Genomic DNA, 24,062 nt, shown 5'->3' with positions numbered 1-24,062 from the left:
ATGCAATTGGGAATATTTAATGAAATAAAAATATATTAAAATGAATATAATGGAATACTAGCATGTCATAAGAAATGACAAAAGGGAAGATTTCAGTAAAACCTGGGAAATCTTGTATGAACCATGCAGAGTGAAGTAGGCAAATCACAAGAATATTTTATACAATAAAAGCAATATTGCTAAAAAAACTACTTTGAAAAATTTAAGAACTCTAATGAATGCAAATGACCAATCACAGTTTTAGAGAAATCATGATGAAACATGCTACCCACCTCCTGATAGATAGGTGATGGTCTCAGTGTGCAGAGTGAGACATTTATTTTAATACAGCCAGTGTGGGAATGTGTTTTGTTTGACTATTTGCTAAGATTTTTCTTTTTTCTTTTCTTTTCTTTTTGTTTTTTTCCCCCTCCCTCACTCCCTCTCTTCCTTTTTTTGGGGGGGGAAGGAAGAGAATAAACATTTATATAGATTACGTATATTTTTAATTTAATCTTCACAAAAATCCTGTCAGGTCCACTGTGCCACCAGGTGCTTCTATGAGGGGAGGTAAGGAAAATGACTACTGTTAATGGAAAATAATTGATTAAAAAAATAAAATGAAGGTATCCACCAATGAGTAACCCCTTCCAAAGAACATAGAAAAAGTATCATTCATAAGTTGGCAGGACATGACCCTTTACAGTTATGGGCAGCTCCCAGCAGGTGGCGTAATGGGCTCCTGTAGTTCTAAATAGCTCCCAGCAGGTGGCATGATGACCTCCATATTTCCTCCAGCATTGCTCCTCAGTCCCTTTGTGTCTTGATTACTACAAATACTGTGCTTTACCTACTTTATCCCTAATCTACCCTCTCCTAGGGTCCCAGTGACCTAAACTGAGATTTAAGAGGCACCCAGGAAGGCCCCTGTATCTATCGTTTGCCCAGAGAAGGCCCAGTACCTGAAGTTCCACCATTAGGGTTTCACTTCTTTGGATTAAAAATTGTCCTTTTTCATGAAGTCCTTGTCATCATTTTTTATTTGTGTGGTGATTTGAACTTGATCACCAAACAACACTCACTAAATTTATTTGAAGTAGGAAGGCAGCCTGCGATAGTGGATACAGTGTTGGAACTTAAGGAAATATATGGGTCCCAATCCTGCCTTTGATACATATTAATTGTGGGACTCTGGCCATGTCTGTGAGCCTCAGTTTCCTTCCTTTATCTCATTCATCCCTGTCTCCCGAAGAGGGTAAGTCTTCCAAGGTGTTACCTGTCAGGCAGGAAGCACAGTTCTGCCTACCCTGTGACCCTAGCCATGCAGCTTCATTGAACCTTTTTCCACTCTCCAGGGTGCTCCCCTTTGTTGCTGCCCCTTACAAAGAGAACAGGGATCCTGCTCTTCTCCACCTCCCGAAGTGTGTCTCTCTTGGAGCACCAGGTTCAAACACAATGGCTACAAAGCTCCAAGATATCCTTTGTCCTTCACACCACTGCAAGAGGTGTTCCTAATCCAAGCCAGCTGTCTTCATTTGTCCAGCAGCTGGAAAAACACCCTCACTTCTCCCAAATTATCTCTCTTACGCCTCAAGTGAAAGGCAGCAGAGAGCAACGGGTAGGTGACCCTCAGAATCAGGAAGATTTGGGTTCAAGTCCTCCCTGACACACAGCCCCTTCTGTGCACATTGTGAATTTCTCGGTATCCTAGGCAACTCCCTAAGACTCTCCATTGAAGAACAGTTGACAATCTGGACTGGCAGAGGGAGTTTTCTCATTGAGGAATCCTTACATCAATAAAACTACAGGTAGGACCAAAAATGAACCAATTAATTTCTCAGAATGGGATCTTTCAAATCACCCTAAGATGTTAGCTGCTACAGCTAGGGCGAGGAGTGGGGGTTGGGGGTGGAGAAGGGGACAAGCATTTACTAAGCACTTATGTTCCAGGCATTGAAGGGAAGCTAGGTGGCGCCATAGTACATAGAGTGCTGGCCTGAAGTCAGGAAGACTCATCTTCTTGGGTTCAAATCCGGCCTCAGACTCTCACTAACTGTATGACCCTGGGCTAGTCACTTAACCCTGTTTGTCTCAGTTTCTTCATCTGTCAAATGAGTTGGAGAAGGAAATAGCAGACCACTCCACTATCTTTGCCAAGAAGACCCCAAATGGGGTCATGAAGTGTTGGACATTAGCCAGGCATTGTGCTAAGCACTTTATAAATATTATCCAATTTGATCCTCACAACAACTCTGTGAGGTAGGTGCTATTGCTGTCTCTGTTTTAAGGCAGAGGAAACTGAGTCAGAGAGAGGTTAAATGACTTGCTTAGGATCACACTGACAGTAAATGTCTGAGGTGGATTTGATCTCAGGTCTTCCTGAGTCCAGTCCCAGACCTCTATCCACTGCACCATCTAGCTACCTCTGAATCAGAGCTTATAGAGATCTTTAGGGGACATCACAGACCAGCTACATAAGCAGGCCTCATGATGGGCAGGTGTGTAGGAGGGAGAGGATAAAATTCTTCTGAAAGGACTGCTTATTAGTGGGTAGTTTTACTTTATTCTTAATTTTTTTTCAATGAACAGTAATCAATTTTTCCTACCTCCCCCTCTCCCATAGAAGTAACTGGTGGCACAGTAGACCCGGCAAGTTTATTGTGAGGATCAAATGATAAAATATATGTTATAGAAACAATTATTCCCCCAACCCCACCCCACCCCATCAAAAAAGAAAGAAAGAAAGAAAGAACAATGGAAGCCATGCAGCAAATAGCAAACAAAACACATCCCTACACTGGCCAAACCCAAAACTACATCCCGAGTCCAACACCTTGCTGCCAGGAGCTGGGCACCATGTTTCATGGTGAGGCTTGTGGAATTGTGGCTGGTTGTCTGCATTCATCAGAGTTCTTAAGTCTTTCAAAATGGTTGTTTTTACTATATTGTTTTTCTTGTATAAATTGTTCTTCTGATTCTGCTTAGTTTGCTCTATGTAGTTTATACAAGTTTTCCAAAGTTTCACTGAAATCATCCTTTTTGTCACGCCTTATGGCATTTAGTATTCCAATGTATTCCTATACCATATGGGCAGCTAGGTGGCCCACTAGATAGAGCAAAGGCCTGGTGCCAGAAAGACTGCTCTACAATAATAATAGTAATAATAGCTAGTATTTATACAACTGGGACAGCTAGGTGGCGTCATAATGCACACAGCACAAGGCCTGGAGTCAGGAAGACTGAGTTCAAATTCCACTTCAGACAGTTACTAGCTGTGTGACTCTGGGCAATTCTGACAAATGTAGTTCACTCTGGATTCCCATGGGCTACTGGGTTCAGTGTAGGGGAAACATATATCTTAAGCCTCCATCATAGCATGAACCAGAAATCAAATAGTAAAGTATTTGATTGGACACAATAGCTAAGTAAACAACAAGGAAATGTCAAGCAATAGAATCCATCTCAGCTCTGTCCCTCTGTCACCATCACTGCCACACATGCACAAATTAGTACAATTTCTCATAGGCCCATATGCTGGTGGCAAAGAGCAGAGTCCCTTGATTGAGCAACTAATAGTTTCAAGTTATGTAGATTTCCAGGGTCCTCTTTACTTTTATTTTTAAAATATTTTTATTTATTTTGTTAAATGTTTCTCTATTACATGTATTTTTTGACAACTATTTTTAAAATTTTGAGCTCCAAATTCTCTCCGTCCCTCCCTTCCCTCCCTCCTCCTTTAGAAGGCAAGCAATTTGATTTTCATTTTACATGTGAGGTCATGCAAAACACATTTCCAAATTAGCCATGTTGTAAAAGAAAACACAAAATGAAACAATAAAGATAAAGAAATTTTTACAAAAAGTATGCTTCAGTCTGTATTTGGAGTTCATTAGTTCTCTCTCTGGAGGTGGATAGCAAGTCACTTAATCTCTGTTTGCCTGAGTCTTTTCATCTGCAAAGTGAGCATAATAACATCGCCTACCTCACTGTGTGGTTGCAGTATTATTTGTTCAGCCATTTTCCAGTTGATACCTCCACTTTATCCCTTAGTTTGTTTTTGCTACTATAAAAGAGCTATGATAAATATTTTTGTACATATGGGTTATTATCTTTAAAATCTTTTTGGGGGGTATAAGCCTGGTAGGGCTGGGTCCGAGGGTGTGCCTTTACTTCCAAAGCCTTCCATTCTGAGATCAGATTTAGTTTCTTTGATCAACAAAACTTCATTCTGTAACCAGTAATAAAACTACATTTCATGAAATTGCTTGTTTTCACTTAGTGGGGAGTCGCTAGGAGCCAAGGGAATAAGAACATACACCTGGCCTCTTTTTGTCTTGAGAGTTTTGGAAACTTCAGATTGCTTGCTGTGCACCCAGAGGGACCCGCTATGATCACATTTGTGGCTCCGGGACCTGGGGGGACCTCTGAGATTTCTGCTCTCTAGGCAAAGAAATCCCTTTGCAGCTGAGCTACTTGGAAATTCCATAAATGGAACAGCCAGCAGATGGCCCCAGAACACTGCTGACCCACTTAGCCAATCTCCCCCCCCCCCCCCCAAAATCCTAAACACCCCTCCCCCTCCCCCCTTTACGGTAAAACAGAGCAGGAGCAACCGGCAAAATCTCTGTCTCTCTTTGTCTCTTTTTGTTTGTCTGTCTCTCTCCCTTTCTCCCCCTCTCCCGTTTCTCCCCTTTCCACTCCCTCTCCCCCTCATCCGTCCGTCCATCTGTCTAATCTATCTATCATCTATCTATCTATCTATCTATCTATCTATCTATCTATCTATCTATCTATCTATCTATCTATCTATCTATCCATCCATCCATCTATCAATCTATCATTTACCTATCTGTCATCTATTTAATCTATTCCTGTGGCGTGGAGAGAGAACACCTTTGCCCCACCCGTCTATTTGTCCTGGCCACTGCCGCCTCCGCATCTTGGCCGCCTGTTTGGCTCCCAAACATCCGCGTGTCTGTCCTTAGCCCCGACGTGTCGGTCCTCGCCCGTCTGTGTCCGCGTCCGCCTTCCACGTGTGTGCCTCTACGTGTTCCTCTCCGCTCTCCGTCCTCAGCCCCTTCATGTCCTCTGCCGTCACCTCCTCCTCCCCCGTTGCACCTGCCCTTACCCGCGTCCACGGACTTGCCGCGCGTGGCTCCTTTCCTTCCACGCGGGGAAGTCCGCCTTCCCGTCAAGTCCACGGCTGCCGCAGCCCGTCTGCAGCGCACTAAACGGATCAGGCGGTTATATCTTTTCTCCTCTTCGGCCTGCAGCTTACTGCTGGTGTTTTATTTTAAAAACCTCCCCTACCCCAAGGCTTCTACAAAAAGGATGTTATTGAAACAGGGACGTTGCTATTAAAAGCCCTTTAAACGGGAAGACTTTATGGGGGCAGACCAAGGGTCAGCTTTGACATTCATTAAAATTTAGAGGAGCGAGGGAAATTCTATTTAGAGATTCAGAATTTTTGCCGGAAAGGTTAAATACTAGACATGACCCAGGAAAGGGGAGAAAAAACCCCCCAATTTGGCTTGAGCTGCTCTCGGTAGCTCGGTATCTCCCTTAACACGTTACTGTGATTCCAAGGAAATTTGTTTCTCTATGTTTTCTTTAGGCTTCAAAACCGTTTCCTGGTTGTTGACAGTCCTTCCCTGATCAGTTTAGAGCCTTAGACTTTCTCTTGCCCTTGTCTGTTTACTAAATTCGTACCTCAGCCAAAATTTTAAATGTCTTTTCTTCTTGCCTTGGTTCCAAAAAGAATCACTCCTGGTGGGTATTGGGGGAAGAGGAGTGGATCCTGCTGGCTGGCAGTTACCCCATGGCCTCCCTCCATGTGGATGAGGCACTCAAGTGTCATTGAAATCATGCTATTTGAGAAGTTCAGTCCTGTTAGACCTGTGCTCTCCATTCAGATCTGCAGGGATGTGATTACCACAGGGATTTCTGGGGTATGCTTCTGACAATTCCCAGCAGCCAGCTGATGCTGAATGGGCCTTGGATACCAGGAACTTAATGTAATTGAAAGAAAACCAATCTGTATCATTGCGGTGGGATCTCTCATTGAAGAAATTTGGAGTTGGAACCATTTTCATTCAAAACAGCTAGATGCAGCAGTGGTTAGAAAGCTGGTCCTGGAGTCAGGAAGCCCAGAATTCAAATTCAACCTCAGACACTCAGCTATTTGACCCTGGGACTGCTGTCTGCCTTTGTTTCCTCAACTGTAAAATGGATCTGCATAAAAATAGCACCTACTTCCCAGGTATGTTGTGAGGCTCAAACCAGATAATAATTGTAAAGTACTTAGCACAGTGCCTGGCACATAGTAAAAAGCACTATATAAAGGTTAGCAATCACCACCACCACCACCATCATCATCATCATCATCATCATCATCATTATTATAGACCTGGATAAATCTATAGCCAACAAGGTACTTTGTGATAGCTTAGAGGTATTTGGTAAAATCTTGTCCTAAAAGGTGGTGTGTGATGAGCATGGCGATTACCCATATGCGCACTTTGAGACCCAGGATGCCGCAGACAGGGCTGTGGAGATGAAGAAAGTCATGATTCTCAAGGACTGCAAAATGTTTGTTGGTGGATTCAAGTCAAGGAAAGAGTAGGAAGGTGAGTTGAGAGCCAAAGCAAAGAAATTCACCAATGTTTGTATCAAAAACGTTCGAGATGACATGGCTGATGAAAGATTAGAGGAACTTTTCAGCAGACATCATAAAATTCAGTGTAAAAGTGATGACCAACCCCAGCGGGAAATTCAAAGGCTTTGGTTATGTGAGTTTTGAGAAAACTTATTGAAAAGACATCATTTGGAAAGTGGTATCTGTAGTCTGGGCAGAGAGAAAAAGTTGAATTCCAGGCTGAGTTAAAATGGAAATTAGAGCAGCTAAAACAGGAGAGAATTAGCTACTACTGGGGCATGAATCTCTGTCCTAACAACCTGGATAACACCACTGATGATGAAAAATTAAGGAAGGAATTTTCTCCTTTCGGATCAATTATTGGTGCCAACGTGATGCTCAAAGATGAGTGAAACAAAGGTTTTGGCTTTGTCTGCTTTTCCTCACTTGATGACATTACCAAAGCAGTGACAGAAATGAGCGGGTGCATGGTGGTCTCTAAGCTGCTGTATGTCACACTTGCCCAAAAGAAAGAAGAAAGAAACAGTAACAAATCAGTACATGCAGCAGGAATGAGAGCTCTTTCTGATAACAGTACCATCAGTCAGTTTCAGCTGACTCTTGGGAGGGTTACTTCATGCTAGCAGTGGCCCAGGCTGAGAATAGACCTTGTTATTACGCACCCAATCAAATAGCCCAGATAAAACATAATTCACGATGGTAACAACTTGGGAGACCTCACGGCTTCCAAGGGGAGTCAGATGCCGTCGGCCAGTCTGGGTCACATTCAACTCACTGCCATCAGGCTCCTGCCAATAAAGCCTAGGCTTCTCATGGTCTCCCTATTATACCTCAGTGAGCTGGGGTCCTTGCTGCTGTGCAAAATTTATCTCAGACCCTTTGTAGCTATCCTGAACCTAGAATTATCTGTCCTTACAAATACTCTTCAAGTGTCTGAAGCCCCCATCCAGTCTTTACGGGCACCTCAGTCTGCAGTTCGTGTGCAGGGCCTGAAGCCCCTTACAAATTTCCATCTTGGCTGCTGCTCCTCTGAAGGAAAATAAGTAGATGGTGGGAGAGCCTTTGTTACCATTGATTTAAGCCATGCTTCATAGTTTAGCAAAGAAGATCACAGCTAGAGGTTGACAATTCAGAATTGCCGCGCATGCTGGAGTCTCTGGAATCTCCCTGTCCAAAGGGAGAGGAGGCGATTTCAGTATTACAAACTCATCCTGCCAAGAAGGAAGCTGCTCAGAAAGTGTCTGTGCTTGCTGCTCCCCCTTAGACCAAGAGAACTGGAAACTCGGAAGCAAATAGCTTTTTCACAGGTATCTGCTCAACATTCTCTCAAGTCTCTGCCCCAGACCACATTGTTTTTTTCTAAAACTATACTCTATTACATGGTATCAGTGGTGCCACCATTCACCCAATGTTCATTACATTCCTACTATAGAATGTAAGCTCATTGAAGGCAGGGACCACTGGTTCATTTTTGTCCTTGTATCTCCAGTGTCTAGTTCATAGTAGAAGCCTAATAAATCATACGAACCTGTGTTTCATGGGATGACAAGATTTTAGATCTAGATTTGGAAGGGTCCTCAGGTTACTGACTGTTTGATTGACTTTCCTAAATTATTGTGGTAGCCTCCCAACAAGCCTTCCCGCCATCTCTTCTCTTCCCAATCCATCCTTCAGAAGGCTGCTAGATCAATCTTCTTCATGTATACTCTATTTGGTTGTGTCAGTTCTGCAGCTTAGAACCTTTCAATGAAAGACTTATATGAACCAATGCTGAGTGAAACGAGAAGAACCAGGAGAACATTGTATACAGTAACAACCACATTGTGCAATGACTGACTTTGATAGACAGCTCTTCTCAGCAATGTAAGGATCTAAGACAACTCCAAAAGTCTCACGATGAAAAATGCTATCCACATCCAGAGAAAGAACCACGGAATCTGATGGAATGCAAATGGAAGCATGCTATTTGCTCTCCTTTTCTTTTATTGTTTTGTTTTTTTCTTTCTTATGGTTTTTCCCATTGGTTCTAATTCTTCTTTACATCATGACTAATGTGAAAATATGTTTAATATGACTGCATAAGTAGAGTCTATATCAGATTGCATGCCTTCTTGGGGAGGGGGATGGAAAGGGAGGGGGAGAAAATTTAAAACCCAAAATCTTATGGAAGTGAATGTTGAAAACTAAAAATAAATTAATTAATTAAAAAAAGAACTTCTCAGTGGCTCCTTATGGCCCTCGATAATTTGCCAGCCTTACCAAATACTGTTTCTCTCCTCATATTCTACGCTCTGGCTTATTGACCACTTAGGATGCCTTGTTCAGGTCATGTTCATCCTTTCTCCTTGGCCTTTGTCCATGGTATTCCCTGTGCCTGGACTTCCCATCCCACCTTGACCCTCTTGCCTATTGTCCTAGCATCTTTTTAAAGTCCAGCTCGCATGTTATTTCCACCATGAAGCCTGATGTAAGAATCTCCTCCCTCCAGTAACCTCACATAGCCCTTGTCCCTCATGACATGGCACTTGGCTTGTGTCTCTCCTATCTGCTTATTTTGAATTATAGAACATTATGTTTTTGGTTTTTTTCTGAGTGTTCTATCTCGCTACACACCAGAAATTCTACGAAGGGAATGAACAGGTCTTATCTAATCTTGTCTTCCCCAAACCTAGCACTGCGCTCTCCACCAAGGAGGCCATTTGGGAGGTTACTAGGTGGCTTTCAGTTGCTCGTTCATTTCAATTGTGTTAGACTCTTTGTGATCCCAAATGAGGTTTTCTTGGCAAAGATATTAGAGTGGTTTGCCGTTTTCTTCTCCAGCTCATTTTACAGGTGAAGAAACTGAGGCAAACAGGGTGAAGCGACTTGTCTAGGGTCATACAACTAGTGTCTGAAGTCAGATTTGAACTCACAAAGATGAGTCTTCCTAACTCCAGCCCTGGGAACTAAGGAGTACCATATTGTACAGAGCACTGGGCCTGGAGTCAAGAAGACCTTAATTAAAATGCAACCTCAAACCCTTACTAGCAGTGTGACCCTGGACAAGTCACTTAACCTCTGTTTGCCTCAGTTTCTTCCACTGGGATAGTAGTAACATCTACTTCCCGGGGCTTCTTGAGGATCAAATGAAATAATATTTGTAAAGAACTTAGCACAGTACCTCACACATAGTAAGTAGTCAGTAAATGTTTGTTCCTTTCCCATTCCTCTACTACAATAACTAGGAAAGTTCAGCCAGTTAATCCAATAGTCAAGAAATTAAGGTCCCTTCCAAAATCCTATTATCCTATGAAGGTACTCAATAATTATTGGCTGAATTGGATAACCATGAAACAACAGAGGACAAATAGTAATGCAGACTTTTAAAAAGTCCTGAATTATATGGTACTAAGAGATCAGGGGGGCACCTAGGTGGTGCAGTGGATAGAGCACTGGGCCTGGAGTCAGGAAGATCTAAGTTCAAATATGGCCTCAGATACTAACTAGCTTATGTGACCCTGGGTAAGTCACTTCACTCCCATTTGCCTCAGTTCTTCATCTCTAAAAATGGGGACACGCTGGAGAAGGAAATGGCAAATCACTCCAGTGTCTTTACCAAGAAAACCAAGTCCATGGGGCCATGTAGAGTAGAACATGACTGAATGACTGAACAATAACACAGAGATCAGAGGAGAGGCACATTAGCAAGAATTGGAATAATCAGAAAAGACTCCTTGGAGGAGGTGGCATTTGGGCTAGGCCTTGAACAATAATCATGTATTAGTAGTAATTAATAATGGTGATGATAATAATACCTGACATTTATATAGCACTTTAAGGTTTGCAAAACTCTTGATCCTGTGAGGTAAGTACTCTAGATATTGCACCCTTTTTGCAGATGAGGAAATTGAGGTTGTGAGAGGTTAAGCCCTCTAATTCTATGCTCTAGCTCACCTGACCATTTATGATGCCTTGTTCAGGTCTTGTTCTTTCTTCTGGGCCTTTCTTCATGGTATTCCCTATTCTTGTTCTACCTTGAGTCTCATGCCTGTTGAAGGCCCACCATCTTGTAAAAGCCCAGCTCATATGTTATGCCCACCATGAATTTACATCCATGCTAACCTAGCTAGTATCAGAAATAATATTTGAACCCAAATATCTCTTGACTCCCAGTTCAACTTTTTTTCTCCTGTACTAAACTGGCCACTTGAAGATTAGTTTGGATTTGGTTAGATTGTGGGGAGCAAGAAAGGTGAGAGGAATAATGTGAGGGATTGGCATAGAAGTGAAGCTCAGTATGGTGTGTTTTGGAGTGACAGCAGCCTACTCGACTGGAAGGGAGTTTGTGAGGGTGCCAAGGAAATAAGGCTGGATAGGGAAGGGCCACATTTTTGGGAGGGTGCTTGAATTTCAAAGGTAGGGGTCTAGCAGTGGTGCCCAGGTGCCAGTCTCTGCCTGTTTGAGTGCCTGAACATGGGCATAGGGCACCATGTAAACCATGCTTGGCACGGCCCTATGAATGGTAAATCTGTCATCAATCCGGGTCAATCCCAAAAAGGTAATGATGGAGTTTAGGTAAATCCACCCAACAGGCCAGGTTAGGTACAGAAATTAGGGTGGAGTCCAATCATGTTCACCTTGCATCTCTTTGGTAATAATATCCAGCTTATGGATTACCCTTATCAGCCTTGGGCCATGATGTCAAGGAAAGCAATATAATCCTGTGAAATCATCTAAGGGAGGTGATCACCTTATAATGAATCCCACACCCACGGAATACCTTATCCTGGAATCTGTTTGTCCTAGGGCAGAGGGATACCCAGGACACTGTGGAGAAGTAGAAATGGGCTGCTCCTGAGAGAAACGTCACAGAGATTGCATGAGGCGAATTGTTGCTGCTGCTGCCACAAGCTCTTCTTGGGTCCCATGATTAATGTTGCTTTGGATTTAGCATCTTCAGGATCGCAGAGACCAAGGCATACAAAACTCTAGCACTGGTCCTTTCTCCCCTTTCCACTGTTGTGTAAGGATAGAAGAGTGAGAGCTGGCTCTGTTCCTACTCCTGCCTATACAACCAATTCTAAAGGCAATCTAGCCTTAATTCTACAAATAATTCATGCCTGCTGTGTCGAAGGCCCTTCCTGTGCTAGGTGTTGGCATTTTTGAAGACAAAAATGAAAACCAGTCTGACTCTCAGGGAACTTACATTCTCTGGGAGACACAGTTACAACATTAAGCTGGAAAGTAGCTCATGGTCCAGTTTGTCCAAACTCTTTGTTTTATAGATGAAGAGAATGAAGCTCAGAGTTAAATGACTTGCCCAGGGACACACAGGGATTAAGTGTTGGAGGCAAGATTTGACCTTGGTTCCTCTGAATCCCTAGTTAATTTTCTTTCCTCAAGGTACAGACAAATAAACATAAATTATATAAAGAGTGGTACACAATGCAAGTGAGGGAGAGTCAGAGAGAGAGAAAGAGACACACAGAGACATAGAGAAAGAATGACAGAGACAGAGAGACACAAAGATACACACAAACAGAAAAAGAGAAAGAAAGAGAAAGAAATAGAGAGATAGAAACAGAGAGGCAGAGACAGACAGAGAGAGATAGAGATAGGGAGGGAGAACCCCAAGAACTAAGGGGAGAGGAAGAATTAGGAAATTTCTTGTGTTGCATGTGGTTGAGCAGGGCCTTAAAGAAAGATAGGGGTTCTAAGAGGTGGAGGTGAAGAAGTGAGTACACTTCAGTAGTGGGAGATCACTTGTACAAAGGCATGCAGAAAAGAGATGGAATGTTGCCTATGGGGAACAGCTAGACGAGGGGCACTTTGAACCCCTTACTACCCTAGACTATGATTTTATTTTATTTAGGATGAATATTTAAATGAATCTTCAGATTAGAAGGATATGTTGGATTTCTATTATGCTGTCAATGAGGGAGACTTTGTCTTGTATCCTTGTGACCTTTGTAGCCACTGTGATATGATAGTAAACACCAAGATGATGATCAAACAGATCCAGTTGGGTTCTACTGAGTTAAACTTGTGTGTCTGACCACCAGGGTTTGTTAAGGAGCAGAGAAGAAAGAACTCAGCAAAAATCAGGACTGGTGGATGACATGGTCCTAAACTCAACTCATCTAACATAGAACCACAGGATTTCATAGTTGGAAGGGACCTTACAAATCATCTTATCTAGTCTATACCGAAAAAAAAGGACCCCATGAGGAATATAACCTATAAACAACTATGTAGCATGGTGGATGTTGGACTTGAAGCTGGGAAAGCCTGAGTTCACTTAAAGCAACTCACTTAAGCTCCATCTACCTCAGTTTCTTTCATTGTAAAATGAGGATAATAATAATAATAATGATAATAATAATAATAATGATACCTATCTCCTAAGATTGTTATGAGGATAAAAGATGATAATATTTATGACATGCTTTATAAACCTTAAAGGTATTATATAAATGCTAGCTCTTATAATATGTAATAATATAGAATAAGCATAATATATAATATATATTGTTATATATAATAATATATAATATAATAACCTTTGTTAGAAGACCTCCAAAGAGGTATTCTAGTACTTTCTGTCACAGTGACCTGTTTTCTTCCAAAAACCACTAGGCACATTACTCACCATCTCTTCTGTTTCCATATGGCATTTGGGATGTTGATTTGGGCCAGGTAACCATTGCTTCACTTTGGGAATGGCCATTGTAGAGGTGTGACTGAGACTGTAGGAGGGAAGGCAAGTTGGAATTTAGACTGGTGAGTGAGCCCTGACTTCCTTCAGGGGCTGGCTGTTGCCACAGAGAAGCTGTTTCCAGGTTTGGATCAGTCCAGATGAATTCTCTCTTGACACAGCTGAAGTTGGTGTTTTTGTCAATCTGCATGCCTATGTAGCTATGCAGGAGAATGATAACTTAGCACACAGCTATTATTTCTTTGGGAAGAGTTGAAGGAGAAGAGGATTGACTTTGATCAAAATGATCAAGTTATTCTGAGGTGTTTCGAGTTTCATCTTTTTAATAGTTTTATTCCTCTGGATGGTGTTGTTTCCTTCTAGGAAACCAAAGTAAACTAATATAGGTCAGAATAACGTGCCTGTAAGAAAGAAGCCAGATTATACAGACTCTGGGTCACATCAGCTGGCTTGGGGGAAAAGGAAGGTTGAGAGAAGAATCCCAGAGTAGGGTAAAAAGATTGGAAAGTCTAAAACTCCACAAGAGTGTGTGTGTGTGTGTGTGTGACCATTAATAGACAAGAACAGGAAAAATGAGTCATTTTCTCAGATCTCCTTAATTCGGGTGCTATTACTCTGGAAAACATAGGCACAGGAAAGGTCTTTGCAGAAAGCAGCAGACTCATTTGAGAGAACTCCACTTTTGAACTATAAAATATTGCACAGTGCCATAGCAAATGAGTCTTTGGCCTTCCTGTGCCTTGGGAAAAAGTTAGATTTTGGAGAGAAGTGACAGGGAAGAACATTAGTCCCCCCTCACAAAAAAAAGAGGTTAAAGAAGTTAAAGATGTATGTCCCATTCTATACCTTTACTTTTAGTGCCCATAGAGTACCTTGGACTGGGGTAGTTGATCCCTTGCTAACTCAGCCTGAGAGTGTAAGTTGAGGGACAAGTATCAAAGAAGATGCTATACTCTGTTCAAGGTATTCTGTAGGTCTATATTCTTAAGAATATTACTTAAGAGTCTTTCTTTACCTACATATATACCTGTAATACTCAGTTGACACAATTGGCTTAAAACAAAGGCATTTAATATGGTATCATACAAATGATAGTAACACAACATCCCCCCAAGAAATCCAGAGTACACTCTCCCACAATCACAAACAGCATCAATAGGAAGAGTAGACACAGAGGTGTCAAACATGTCCCCAGCAGTCCTGAGTTTGATCTAAACCAGATTAAAATATAATTGGAAAATACTTAACAAAATAATAATATTATGAAAAATAGATAATGTTAATTTGTGGTTTTCTAAGTCAATATGCAGCTGTAGAGATCCTTAAGTATGGTTTAGTGGCTCCAATACTATCTGAGTTTGACACCACAAATGTAGAGTATAGTATCAGACGAGTATATACATAGCAAACACATTGGATGAGGTAACTCATCCCTTTAGCACTGTAGAGACCTGATGCTCTTTCTCTTCTTGAGGGTGCAGTATCTCTATTGGGCAAGTTACTCAGCTGAGCTCCATGGCCTCTTCTTAGCAGCTCAAATCCTGATCACCAGGGTGAATTCTCTCTTGACGCACAACCATCTTCTGTCTCATTCCTTGACTCATTAGGCCTACCTGCTGGTGGGTACAGTGTTTCCTATGGGGCAGACTTCAAGATCATGGCCAATGGTGGGAGACAGGAGGAAGAAATTCCATCCTTTTCCCTCCCAAAGGTAAGGAGCAATTTTCATTCTCTAAGGAGTGATCTGTCTCCTTTTTCATCTGACTCCCTAGAAAATGGGTTCTTAATCTTTTTGTGTCATGAAACTCTTTGGCAGTCTGATGAAGTCTATGGTCCCCTTCTCAGAAAGTTTTTAAATATGTAAAATAAAATACATAGGGTTGAAAAGGAATCCAACTGTTTTGAAAATTAGTTAATCTATGTGTCTATCTATCTATCTATCTATCCATGTATCTAAGTATCTATCTATTTTAAAGTTTGGGCATCTTAGGTTAAGAACACATCCTAGAATGTGGCCTGTTTTTTTAAGGGCCGCCAATATGTAATGGGGCATAAAACCTCAAAATCAAATGTAAAAAGGCAGAAATAGTAAATGTATTCTTTTTGGATTATAATGCAATAAAATTACATTGAACAAAGCCATTCCTCAGTTGATAAATGGTCAGAGGATATGAGCAGGCAGTTTTCAGATGAAGAAATCAAAGCTGTCTACTGGAATATGAAGAGGTGCTGTAAATCACTTTTGATTATAGAAATGATACCACGTCACACCTATCAGATTGGCTAATATGACAAAAACAGGAAAATGATAAATGTTGAAGAGGATGTGGGAAAATTGGGACACTGATGCACTGTTGGTGGAATTGTGAACTGATCCAACCATCCTGGAGAGCAATTTGGAACTATGCCCAAAGGGCAACCAAACTGTGTATACCCTTTGATCTAGCAATACCACTATTAGATGTATATCTCAAAGACATCATGAAAAGGGAAAAGGACTTACATCGGTGAAAAATATTTATAGTAGCCCTTTTGTGGTGGCAAAATATTGGAAACTGAGGGGATGCCCATCAATTGGGGAATGGCTAAACAGGGTGTGGTATGTGAAGGTAATGGAATACTATTGCACAGTAAGAAATGATGAACAGGCATATTTCAGAAAATCCTGGAAAGACTTGTATGAACTGATGTAAAGCGAAATGAGCAGAACCAGGAAAATACTGTACATCAAACAAAATTGTGTATCAGCAACATTGTGTGATGATCAGCTATGAATGACTCAGCTCTTCTCAGCAACACAGTCATCTAAGACAAACACAAAGGACTCACAAGAAAAGATTCTATCCATATCCAGATAAAGAACTGATGGACTCTGAATGCAGATTGAAGCATATTTTAAAATTTACTTTATTTTTTCTCAGGTTTTTTTTTTAATCTGTTTCTTCTTGCACACCTGGGACTAATATGGAAATATTTTTCACAGGATAACACATGTATAAACTATGTCAAACTGCCTACCATTTTCAGGATAAGGAAGGGGAGGGAAGGAGAAAAATTTGGAATTCAAACTGTTGTAAAAATGAATGCTAAAATTTTTCTTGACATGTAACGGGGGGAAGAAAATACTATTAAAATAAAAAAATGGGCAAGAAGAAGAAGAAGAAGAAGAAGAAGCAATCTTTTGTAGATTTAGAGTTGGTTTTTGTATGATAATGGCTTCTGTTGCCAATGGTCCCATCCTCTCAGAAGCATTTGACATTGTTAACCATTTTCTTTTCCTGGATACTCTGTTTTCCAGGTTTGGGGATCAATACTCTCTCTTGATTCTCCTCTCCTACTTCTCTGACCACTGTTCTGTCTCCTTCCATGGATCTTTATCCAGGCCACATCCCCAAACATAGGTGTGTCTTGGCTCTGTCTTGGGCCCTTTATTCTTTTCTCTCAATATTCTCTCATTTAGTGATCTCATCCACCTGTAGGCAGGTGACTTCCAGAACTACACATGTGGTCCCAGACCCTACAGGACTCCTCTTCTGCATCATGAATATTGAACATTTTGATCTGTTTCCTAGCTCTCTTTCTCTTCAAACCTACTCTTCTTATTACTGGCAAAGGTACCATTATCCTTCTAGGCATCCAGCTTTACAGACTCAGAGTCTTCCTGAATTCTTCACTTTCATTCATTTCACATATCTAATCACTAGCCAGATCTTGTTATTTCTATTTCCACAACATCTCTCATATCTATTGCATTTTCTTTACACACATAGACACTCCCCTGCTTTAAGCCCTCATCTCCTCTTGATGGACTATTGCTATAATCCTTTTAAATAGTCTTCTTGCCTCCATCTCTACCTTACTGCAATCCGTTCTCTGTAGAGCTGCAAGACCCTGTCACCCTCTATTCCATAAACTCCAGTCACTCCTGTTACCTTTGGGATCAAATAGATATACTCTGGTATTTAAACCTCTTCACAACTTGGCCTCTTTCTGCCTTTCCAGTTTTCTTACACTTTACTCCCCTCTACCACCTCCATACTGGCCAACTGGCTTGCTTCTCCTCATACACAATGCTCTCTCTCCACCTCTGTGTCTTTACATCAAACATCTGTCCCCAATGCCTGTAATGCTCTCCTTCATCATCTATGCATCTTATTGTCCCTGGTTTCCTTTAAGACTCAGATCTATTGTCACCTCTTGTAGGAGGCTTTTTCTGGTCCTCCCAAAAGCTAGTGCTTTTTTGTCTGCTTTGCATGTATCTTGTACATAACCATTTACCTACATATCATTTCCCTTCTTAAGAATGTATGCTTCTCCTTTGACCCAGCAATACCCCTTCTAGGGCTGTATCCCAAACAGATCATAAAAGAGGGAAAAGGACCCACATGTACAAAAATATTTATAGCAGCTCTTTCTGTGGTGGCGAAGAACTGGAAATTGAGGGGATGCCCATCGAGCGGGGAATGGCTGAACAAGTTGTGGTACATGAATGTAATGGAATACTATTGATCCCAGAGACCACTTGGTTAGCCTCAAACTCATTTAGCCCATGTGCCAAAATGGCTTACCAGGGTGTCTGCTGCATGTGTGCTACAGCTTCTTGGAGCCACAGGTGAGAGTTGGGTAAATCATGTGGACATGAAAGGTGGAAAGCAGCCCCGAAAAGGGCTCAGCAACCTTAACACCAGAGGCACTATTCTTCGCTGAAAACCTGTACACCCCAAATAACTGGAAATGAAGTAGATGCCCATCAATTGGGAAATGGCTAAGCAAATTGTGGTCTATGAATGTAATGGTGTATTACTGTGCTGTAAAAAATGACAAATGTGTTGAATATAGATGTATTGAGTATTCTCTGCTCTAGGCTTAGCATCCAGAGTCAGGCTGGCTACATCTCCCCTCAAGGTATTAGGGGTACCAGTGAAGGTTTAGGGCATCTCTTCCCTATGGCATCATTCATATCAAGCCTCCATTAATTTTGCTCCCTTCATTTTCAGCTGCCAATGACTAGCACCCCAGTTCCATTTGACATCGATTAACTTTTACAAAGAAATATTTACTTTGAAGATGGAACAAATACAAAAGTACAAATATTTCTCCCCCTGTCCCCCCCACACCTTAGGGGGTGCACACTTTATCCAATATATAGCCTTGGTTTTGGGTGAGAATGGACTTAAACTTAGCTCAGTTCCTCCATAGCTTTGGTGCCCACCAATTTCATGTCCAGATATAGCATTGCTGTCAGATGAGTCCTTGTCTCAAATACCACTTGCCGGGGTCCCAAAGGTCATCCCTTGTTCTTCTATTCCTTGATTCTAGGATTGCTATAAAATGTGACGTAGGCTGTGGCTCATAAGCTCCCAGACCCTTAGACTTGGAGGCTTGCTCTCCTGACCTTTTAAAACTCACAATGTTGATATCTCCAGATTTATATCCTTTACCTACACAACGATGAGGCAAATAAAGAAAGCCTGTTTAAATGTCAATGTATATCACCCCTGGAGGGAAAGTTCCCAAGGCATTCTGCCTTATGATATTGTCTCTCATTGGATGCCATCAGCAAAGGAGTTCAAGTAAGAGCATATATCTGCTAACAGATAGCTGCTGAGGAGAATGGCTAAGGCTTTGGTCAATGAGTACTTTTGGAATGTATCCATAGCCAATCAGAGTCTTCCATTCATCACATGGTTAACTTATTGGAACTAGTTGCAGAATGTCTTTGCATGCTCCAGTGTCCCTCCAAGGCACTTCCGTTGTCATCAAGACATTCTCAGAGCCAGACCTTCAGCCTCCTCCATGTCAGGTATTGCAACAATGGCATTCTGCCCAAGTGCCAGTCCCTGTTACATAGAAAATCATGAAAAGATTTACATGAACTAATGTAATAAAAATAAGAAGACCCAGGAAACAATATACATAATGCAATGTAAATGGAAGAACCACAATTACAAAACAATAAAAAACAATTTCAAAAGGAAAAAAAAAGCTTGAAAGGATATAGAAGTATATGATGAGAAAATAAATGAGAATATATCTCTCTTCACTCCTTTGCAGAGGAGGAGGATACACATATGACGAACACTGAATATAATGTCAGACTCTTTTTTGGATGTATTAATCATTTTTGCTAAATTTTCTCTTCTTCTTCTTTTTCAAAAATTCTTTTTGCATATGGAATAACTTCCTGAGAAAGGGGAGTGGAAGGGATATGGGGAGAAATCTAGGTGATGTAAAAACAAAGGATAAAATTTATTTTAAAATAAAAAATAAAAAGCTGAACGCAAAAAATCCAAACCAAAACAAAAGATTTCTCCTTCTAGCCATAGTTGTGAAAGGTATCTTTGGCCGTATCCCTCTATATTTTAAAAATGACTTGACCTTGTATATTTAGGTACCTATTTGGAAACGATTGTGGTCTGTGGTGTAAGAGAAACACATTTATTCATTTTTTATTCATTCATTTATTTATCTGTTTGTATGTTTATTCATCAATCCATCCATCCATCCATCCATCCATCCATCCATCCATCCATCTATCCAACCATCCATTTATCTATCTATTTATTTATTGCATTATGACTTTCAGTTTTGCAGGAGTTCTTGTCAAAAAAAGAGCCCTTCCTTAAGTTTTCTTGAATTTATAGAAAACTCGATTGGATTTGATTGCTTCTGTTGGCAATAGGTGGCACAGTTGATGGAATGCTTGACCTGGAGTCAGGAAGACCTGAGTTCCAATCCCACCTCAGACCTTGGCCAAGTCGCTTAACTTCTATTTGCCTTAGTTTCCTCATCTCTAAAATGGGGATAATAATAACACCTACTTCCAGGGTTTTTGTGACTATCAAATGAGATAATTGTAAAGTGTTTAGCACAGTGCCTGGCACATAGTAAGCCCTATATTAATATTAACTATTTTTCTATTTCTTTCTCATTAAATATACTCAGCTGGTCTATTTTTAAAATCTTTACCAAATAAATATAGCTTAAATCTTAAGCCTTCTTAAATATTCATCCTCCCTCAATATTTCCTTAAGATTCCAGAATAATTTCTTCCATGAAATTAATTTTTATTATATTTTTGTCTAACTCAATAAAGTAAGCTTTGGCAATTTGATGATAATAGCACTAAATCTCTAAATTAGTTATTATATTATCATCATTTTTATCTTATTGGAACAGCCCAATATTCCTCTAATCCAATCCTCCTTTATTTTCATAAAGAGTGAGTTGCAATTGTAATTGTATAAATATGAAAATGACTCTTGTTAGAATGACTCCCAGATACTTTTGGCATTTTGAAGTTCTTTTGCATGGGATTTCACTTTTTATCATTTCCTTCTGGATTTTCTTACTGCTATGTAGAAATTTTGTGGATTAAATTTATATACTGTTTTTTTGGAGATATTCATTATTACAATTAATTGATTGGGGGAGGAATCTCAATAAACTCTTATGTCATTCAAAAGTAGAGAACATTTTATCTTCTCTTTGCAAATATTTGTACCTTTAATTTCTTTTTCTTGTCTTGTTACTACCATTAGCATTTCTCTAACTATATTAAATAATAGCGGAGAGATGGAGGATTCTTGCTTTACCTTTGTATTTATGGGGAAAGCCTCTAGTTTTTCTCTAGTACAGATGTAAAGTGATGTGCCCTGGGGAGACATTGGCAAAAAACAAGATTTCTGGAGCAGCTAAGATAATGAGATGGTGAAAGGTAATTGGAAAATCCTTTAGATTCCAAGTAGATAATCCCTTCCTATAAAGAGTCTCAGGTTTGAATAGACCAATTAAAGATGAGGAGATGAGTGAGACAGGGCACAGGTATACCTCTATTTCAAGGCACTCATCTGCCTAAGGTCTCCACAAGAGTATGGGAAAATGAACTGATTGAATTACCCTAAGACAACATTTGTTATTATTGTCCAGTCATTTTCAGTCTTATCTTACTCTTCATGAACTCTTTTGGTTTTTTTTTGGGGGGGGGCAAAGATATTAGAATGGTTTGCTATTTCTTCCTCCAGTTCATTTTATAGATGAGGAAACTGAGGCAAACAGGGTTAAGTGACTTGCTCAGGGTCACATAGCTAGTGAAAATCTGAGGCCAGATTTGTACTCAAGAAGATGAGTATTCCTGACTCCAGGCCTGGTGCTCTTTCCTCTGTGCAACTTAGCTACCCTTGAGGCAAGGTGCAGGACTTTTCTAAGAGAAGGGGTTTTTGAGTCAGGAAAGATTCTTAGAACAGGAGAAGCTAGCTAACTAAACCTTTCCCACATCCTGCCTGAAAGTGATAAGCAACCTAAAAGATGAGGTTCTGAGGGAGTCAAAGAGAAGGGGCCTCAGTCAATCCAAAAGTAAAAGTCATTGCCTAGCTAAAGGAGTACTGCAGATACTCAGGTGAAAAGAGCACTGTAACATTAAAACTGAAGAAAGAACAGTACCACATGGCTGAAGGTGGAAGAAGACTTCAGCTTCCTATAGAGGAATGAGCCAAAGAAGTCCAACACACTGATCCTTCCAATACGCCACGCCCCAAAAAGAACCCATAACAGAGTAACCTGTCCAGCATTGTCTCCCAGTAGCTCTCTGGCCCGTCTCATGTGTATTTCCCAATCGAGTTGTAGCTGAATCCCTTGAGGATCAAGAGCAGCAGGTGAGCAAACTACTTGACCTAGCCTGGTGGCAAGCTGACATATATGGCCAAGATACTGCACCATACAGGAAGTAAGACTAGTTGAACTAGCTATCCAGTACAAATGCCAAACTCTATGAGAAGCCAGCCCATTGAGTAGACTCATGTATTGCTGATGTCATCCCTCATGGTGAACAACATGAGGACTCTCTGGAGAAAGAAAGTAGATAGAGGTCTTGTAGTTCTGAAGTAAGGAGTTGATCGACCATGTGTGTTTACTGTACCCATGTGTTACCACCATTGTATTTTAACTCTGTGCCCACTCTTCTGTGTGTATTTGTGGAAGGGCACACCCCTGGTTTTTGGGAAAATGCTCTGTAATTACTACCCTTGCTAAGTCATTTGAATAAAAGCCTTTGTTAAAATGCTAATTGAGACTACTGACTGATTGTAAAGTGGAAGCACATCACTGGGGGCTTGAAGATAGAATTAAGAGGATAGCTACCCATAGAGTTATCCTGACAACACTCAAAATAGTAGCATCCACTTTGCAGGGGATATAATTTTTTTAAAAATAGCACAAATAGCTAGTGTTTAGTCAAAGGATTTTTCATTATTAATGTGTGGTTTTGGTTGATTTGGTTTGAAATATGATTAAATATGTTAATTGTTTTCCTAAAATAGGAAAACATCTTTCTATTACTGGTGTAAATGCAATTTGGTTATAGTGAAGTTTAAAATTTGTTAATGGCAATAGTCTTATTGGATTCTGGTAATTTTTTATATGATTATAAATTGTTTTGATTTCTTCATTGGAAAACTGCTTGTTTGTATCCTTTGATCATTTATCAATTGAAAAATGACTGTCCATGATACTTTCATTCCCCCCATTAGCTCCACCTACCAGAATTCCTACTTCTTCAATATTCAGCTTAAGTGCTACATTTTGTAGAAGGCCCAGAATACCTTGAGTTGTCTCTTATAACTAGCTATGTATTGTTGTGTTCCACTATCTCTCTAGTCCTACTATTGCTTCCCACAATTGGGCAGAATCAATACTTTCTAACTTTTGTTGATGTGAAGCACAAAAGACACAGACCATGTTATTTGATAACCAATTGTATATTGTCAATTATAATGAAATTCAAAATTTAAAATTTACCAAATGTTATAAAGGAAGGAAAAATCAGTAATCCTGAGGTTGTTACAATCAATTATAAGAGTTATACAATAGTAACATACATTTAGCCCTCTATTCTCCTTATAGATAATATTCTTCTAAGTGGAAAGGCTAGCAAAAGGAAGAGGTAGTCTAAAGTCAGAAGTCCAGGAATTATTCCAAATATTTCTTTCCATGCAGGAAGAGTTTCTAAGTGAGTTTTCTTTAATTTCAAAGTCTTCACACTTCTGCTCTTTGGACCAAAATGGGAGAAATTCCTATCTTTCAAAAAGAACCATTTGATCCACTTTGGAGGGAAAAGGGCATGGAGCAAAATCCTCAACAAATTGATGATTAATCTATCAAAGCTGCACTAAGGAATCAGATATGAGTAATGACTATGTTCTAGAAGCATTGAAGATGCACCCAAGCTTTGAAGGTCTAATTCTCTTTGCCCATAGAAAACTCTTAATCTGGAACATAAGGTTGGAAGTACACATGTGGCTCACAGGAGTGGGAATTTAATCAAATATTAGTGGAATCAATATTGATCAACAATAATATTAACTTGCAACCATGAAAGAGTTCCATAAATTGAATTCTCAAATGAAGAAAAAAACCATTGTTATGTGAAGTATCTAAGACATTCTTAATCTAAACCTCAAATGAATCAAAGATTGTATTTAGCTCCCTTCATTTAAACACCTCACAATGAACTAATTAAGGAATCTACAACATATATTATTTATGGCATAGCAAAAAGGAATAAAAAATAAATGGAAAGAGAACCAGACCGATGTTGATGCGAGTTGGAACCAGAGCCTGATCCCTAATTGCCACAGCTAGAGGAACAATTTGAGTTGGAACTATGTCCTTTCCTTCCAGAGCTCCTGGTTTCCTCCTGTGAGCTGGACCTATGTCTCCTGTGAGAGGAGGATTGAC

At 40.3% G+C, this 24,062-nt stretch overlaps 1 protein-coding gene and 1 pseudogene across 1 annotated transcript in view; one reads left to right on the top strand and one right to left on the bottom strand.

The window, feature by feature from the left end:
- The first annotated feature begins 2,742 nt into the window (after positions 1–2,742).
- Positions 2,743–7,337, top strand: LOC114043398 (annotated as a pseudogene).
- Positions 7,338–17,918: 10,581 nt separating this feature from the next.
- The window catches only part of LOC114043397 (filaggrin-2-like), a 9,123-nt gene continuing 2,979 nt past the window's right edge, over positions 17,919–24,062 (bottom strand). Inside the window, exon 4 of the mRNA XM_027862502.1 lies at positions 17,919–18,039. Coding sequence (XP_027718303.1) covers positions 17,919–18,039 — 121 coding nt within the window. The remainder of the gene's footprint in view (positions 18,040–24,062) is intronic.

Source organism: Vombatus ursinus, unplaced genomic scaffold (genome assembly GCF_900497805.2).
Source record: "Vombatus ursinus unplaced genomic scaffold, bare-nosed wombat genome assembly UNPS02014768.1, whole genome shotgun sequence".
In the NCBI taxonomy this organism is placed as follows: Eukaryota; Metazoa; Chordata; class Mammalia; order Diprotodontia; family Vombatidae; genus Vombatus; species Vombatus ursinus.
This window is presented reverse-complemented; position numbering and strand designations above follow the sequence as displayed.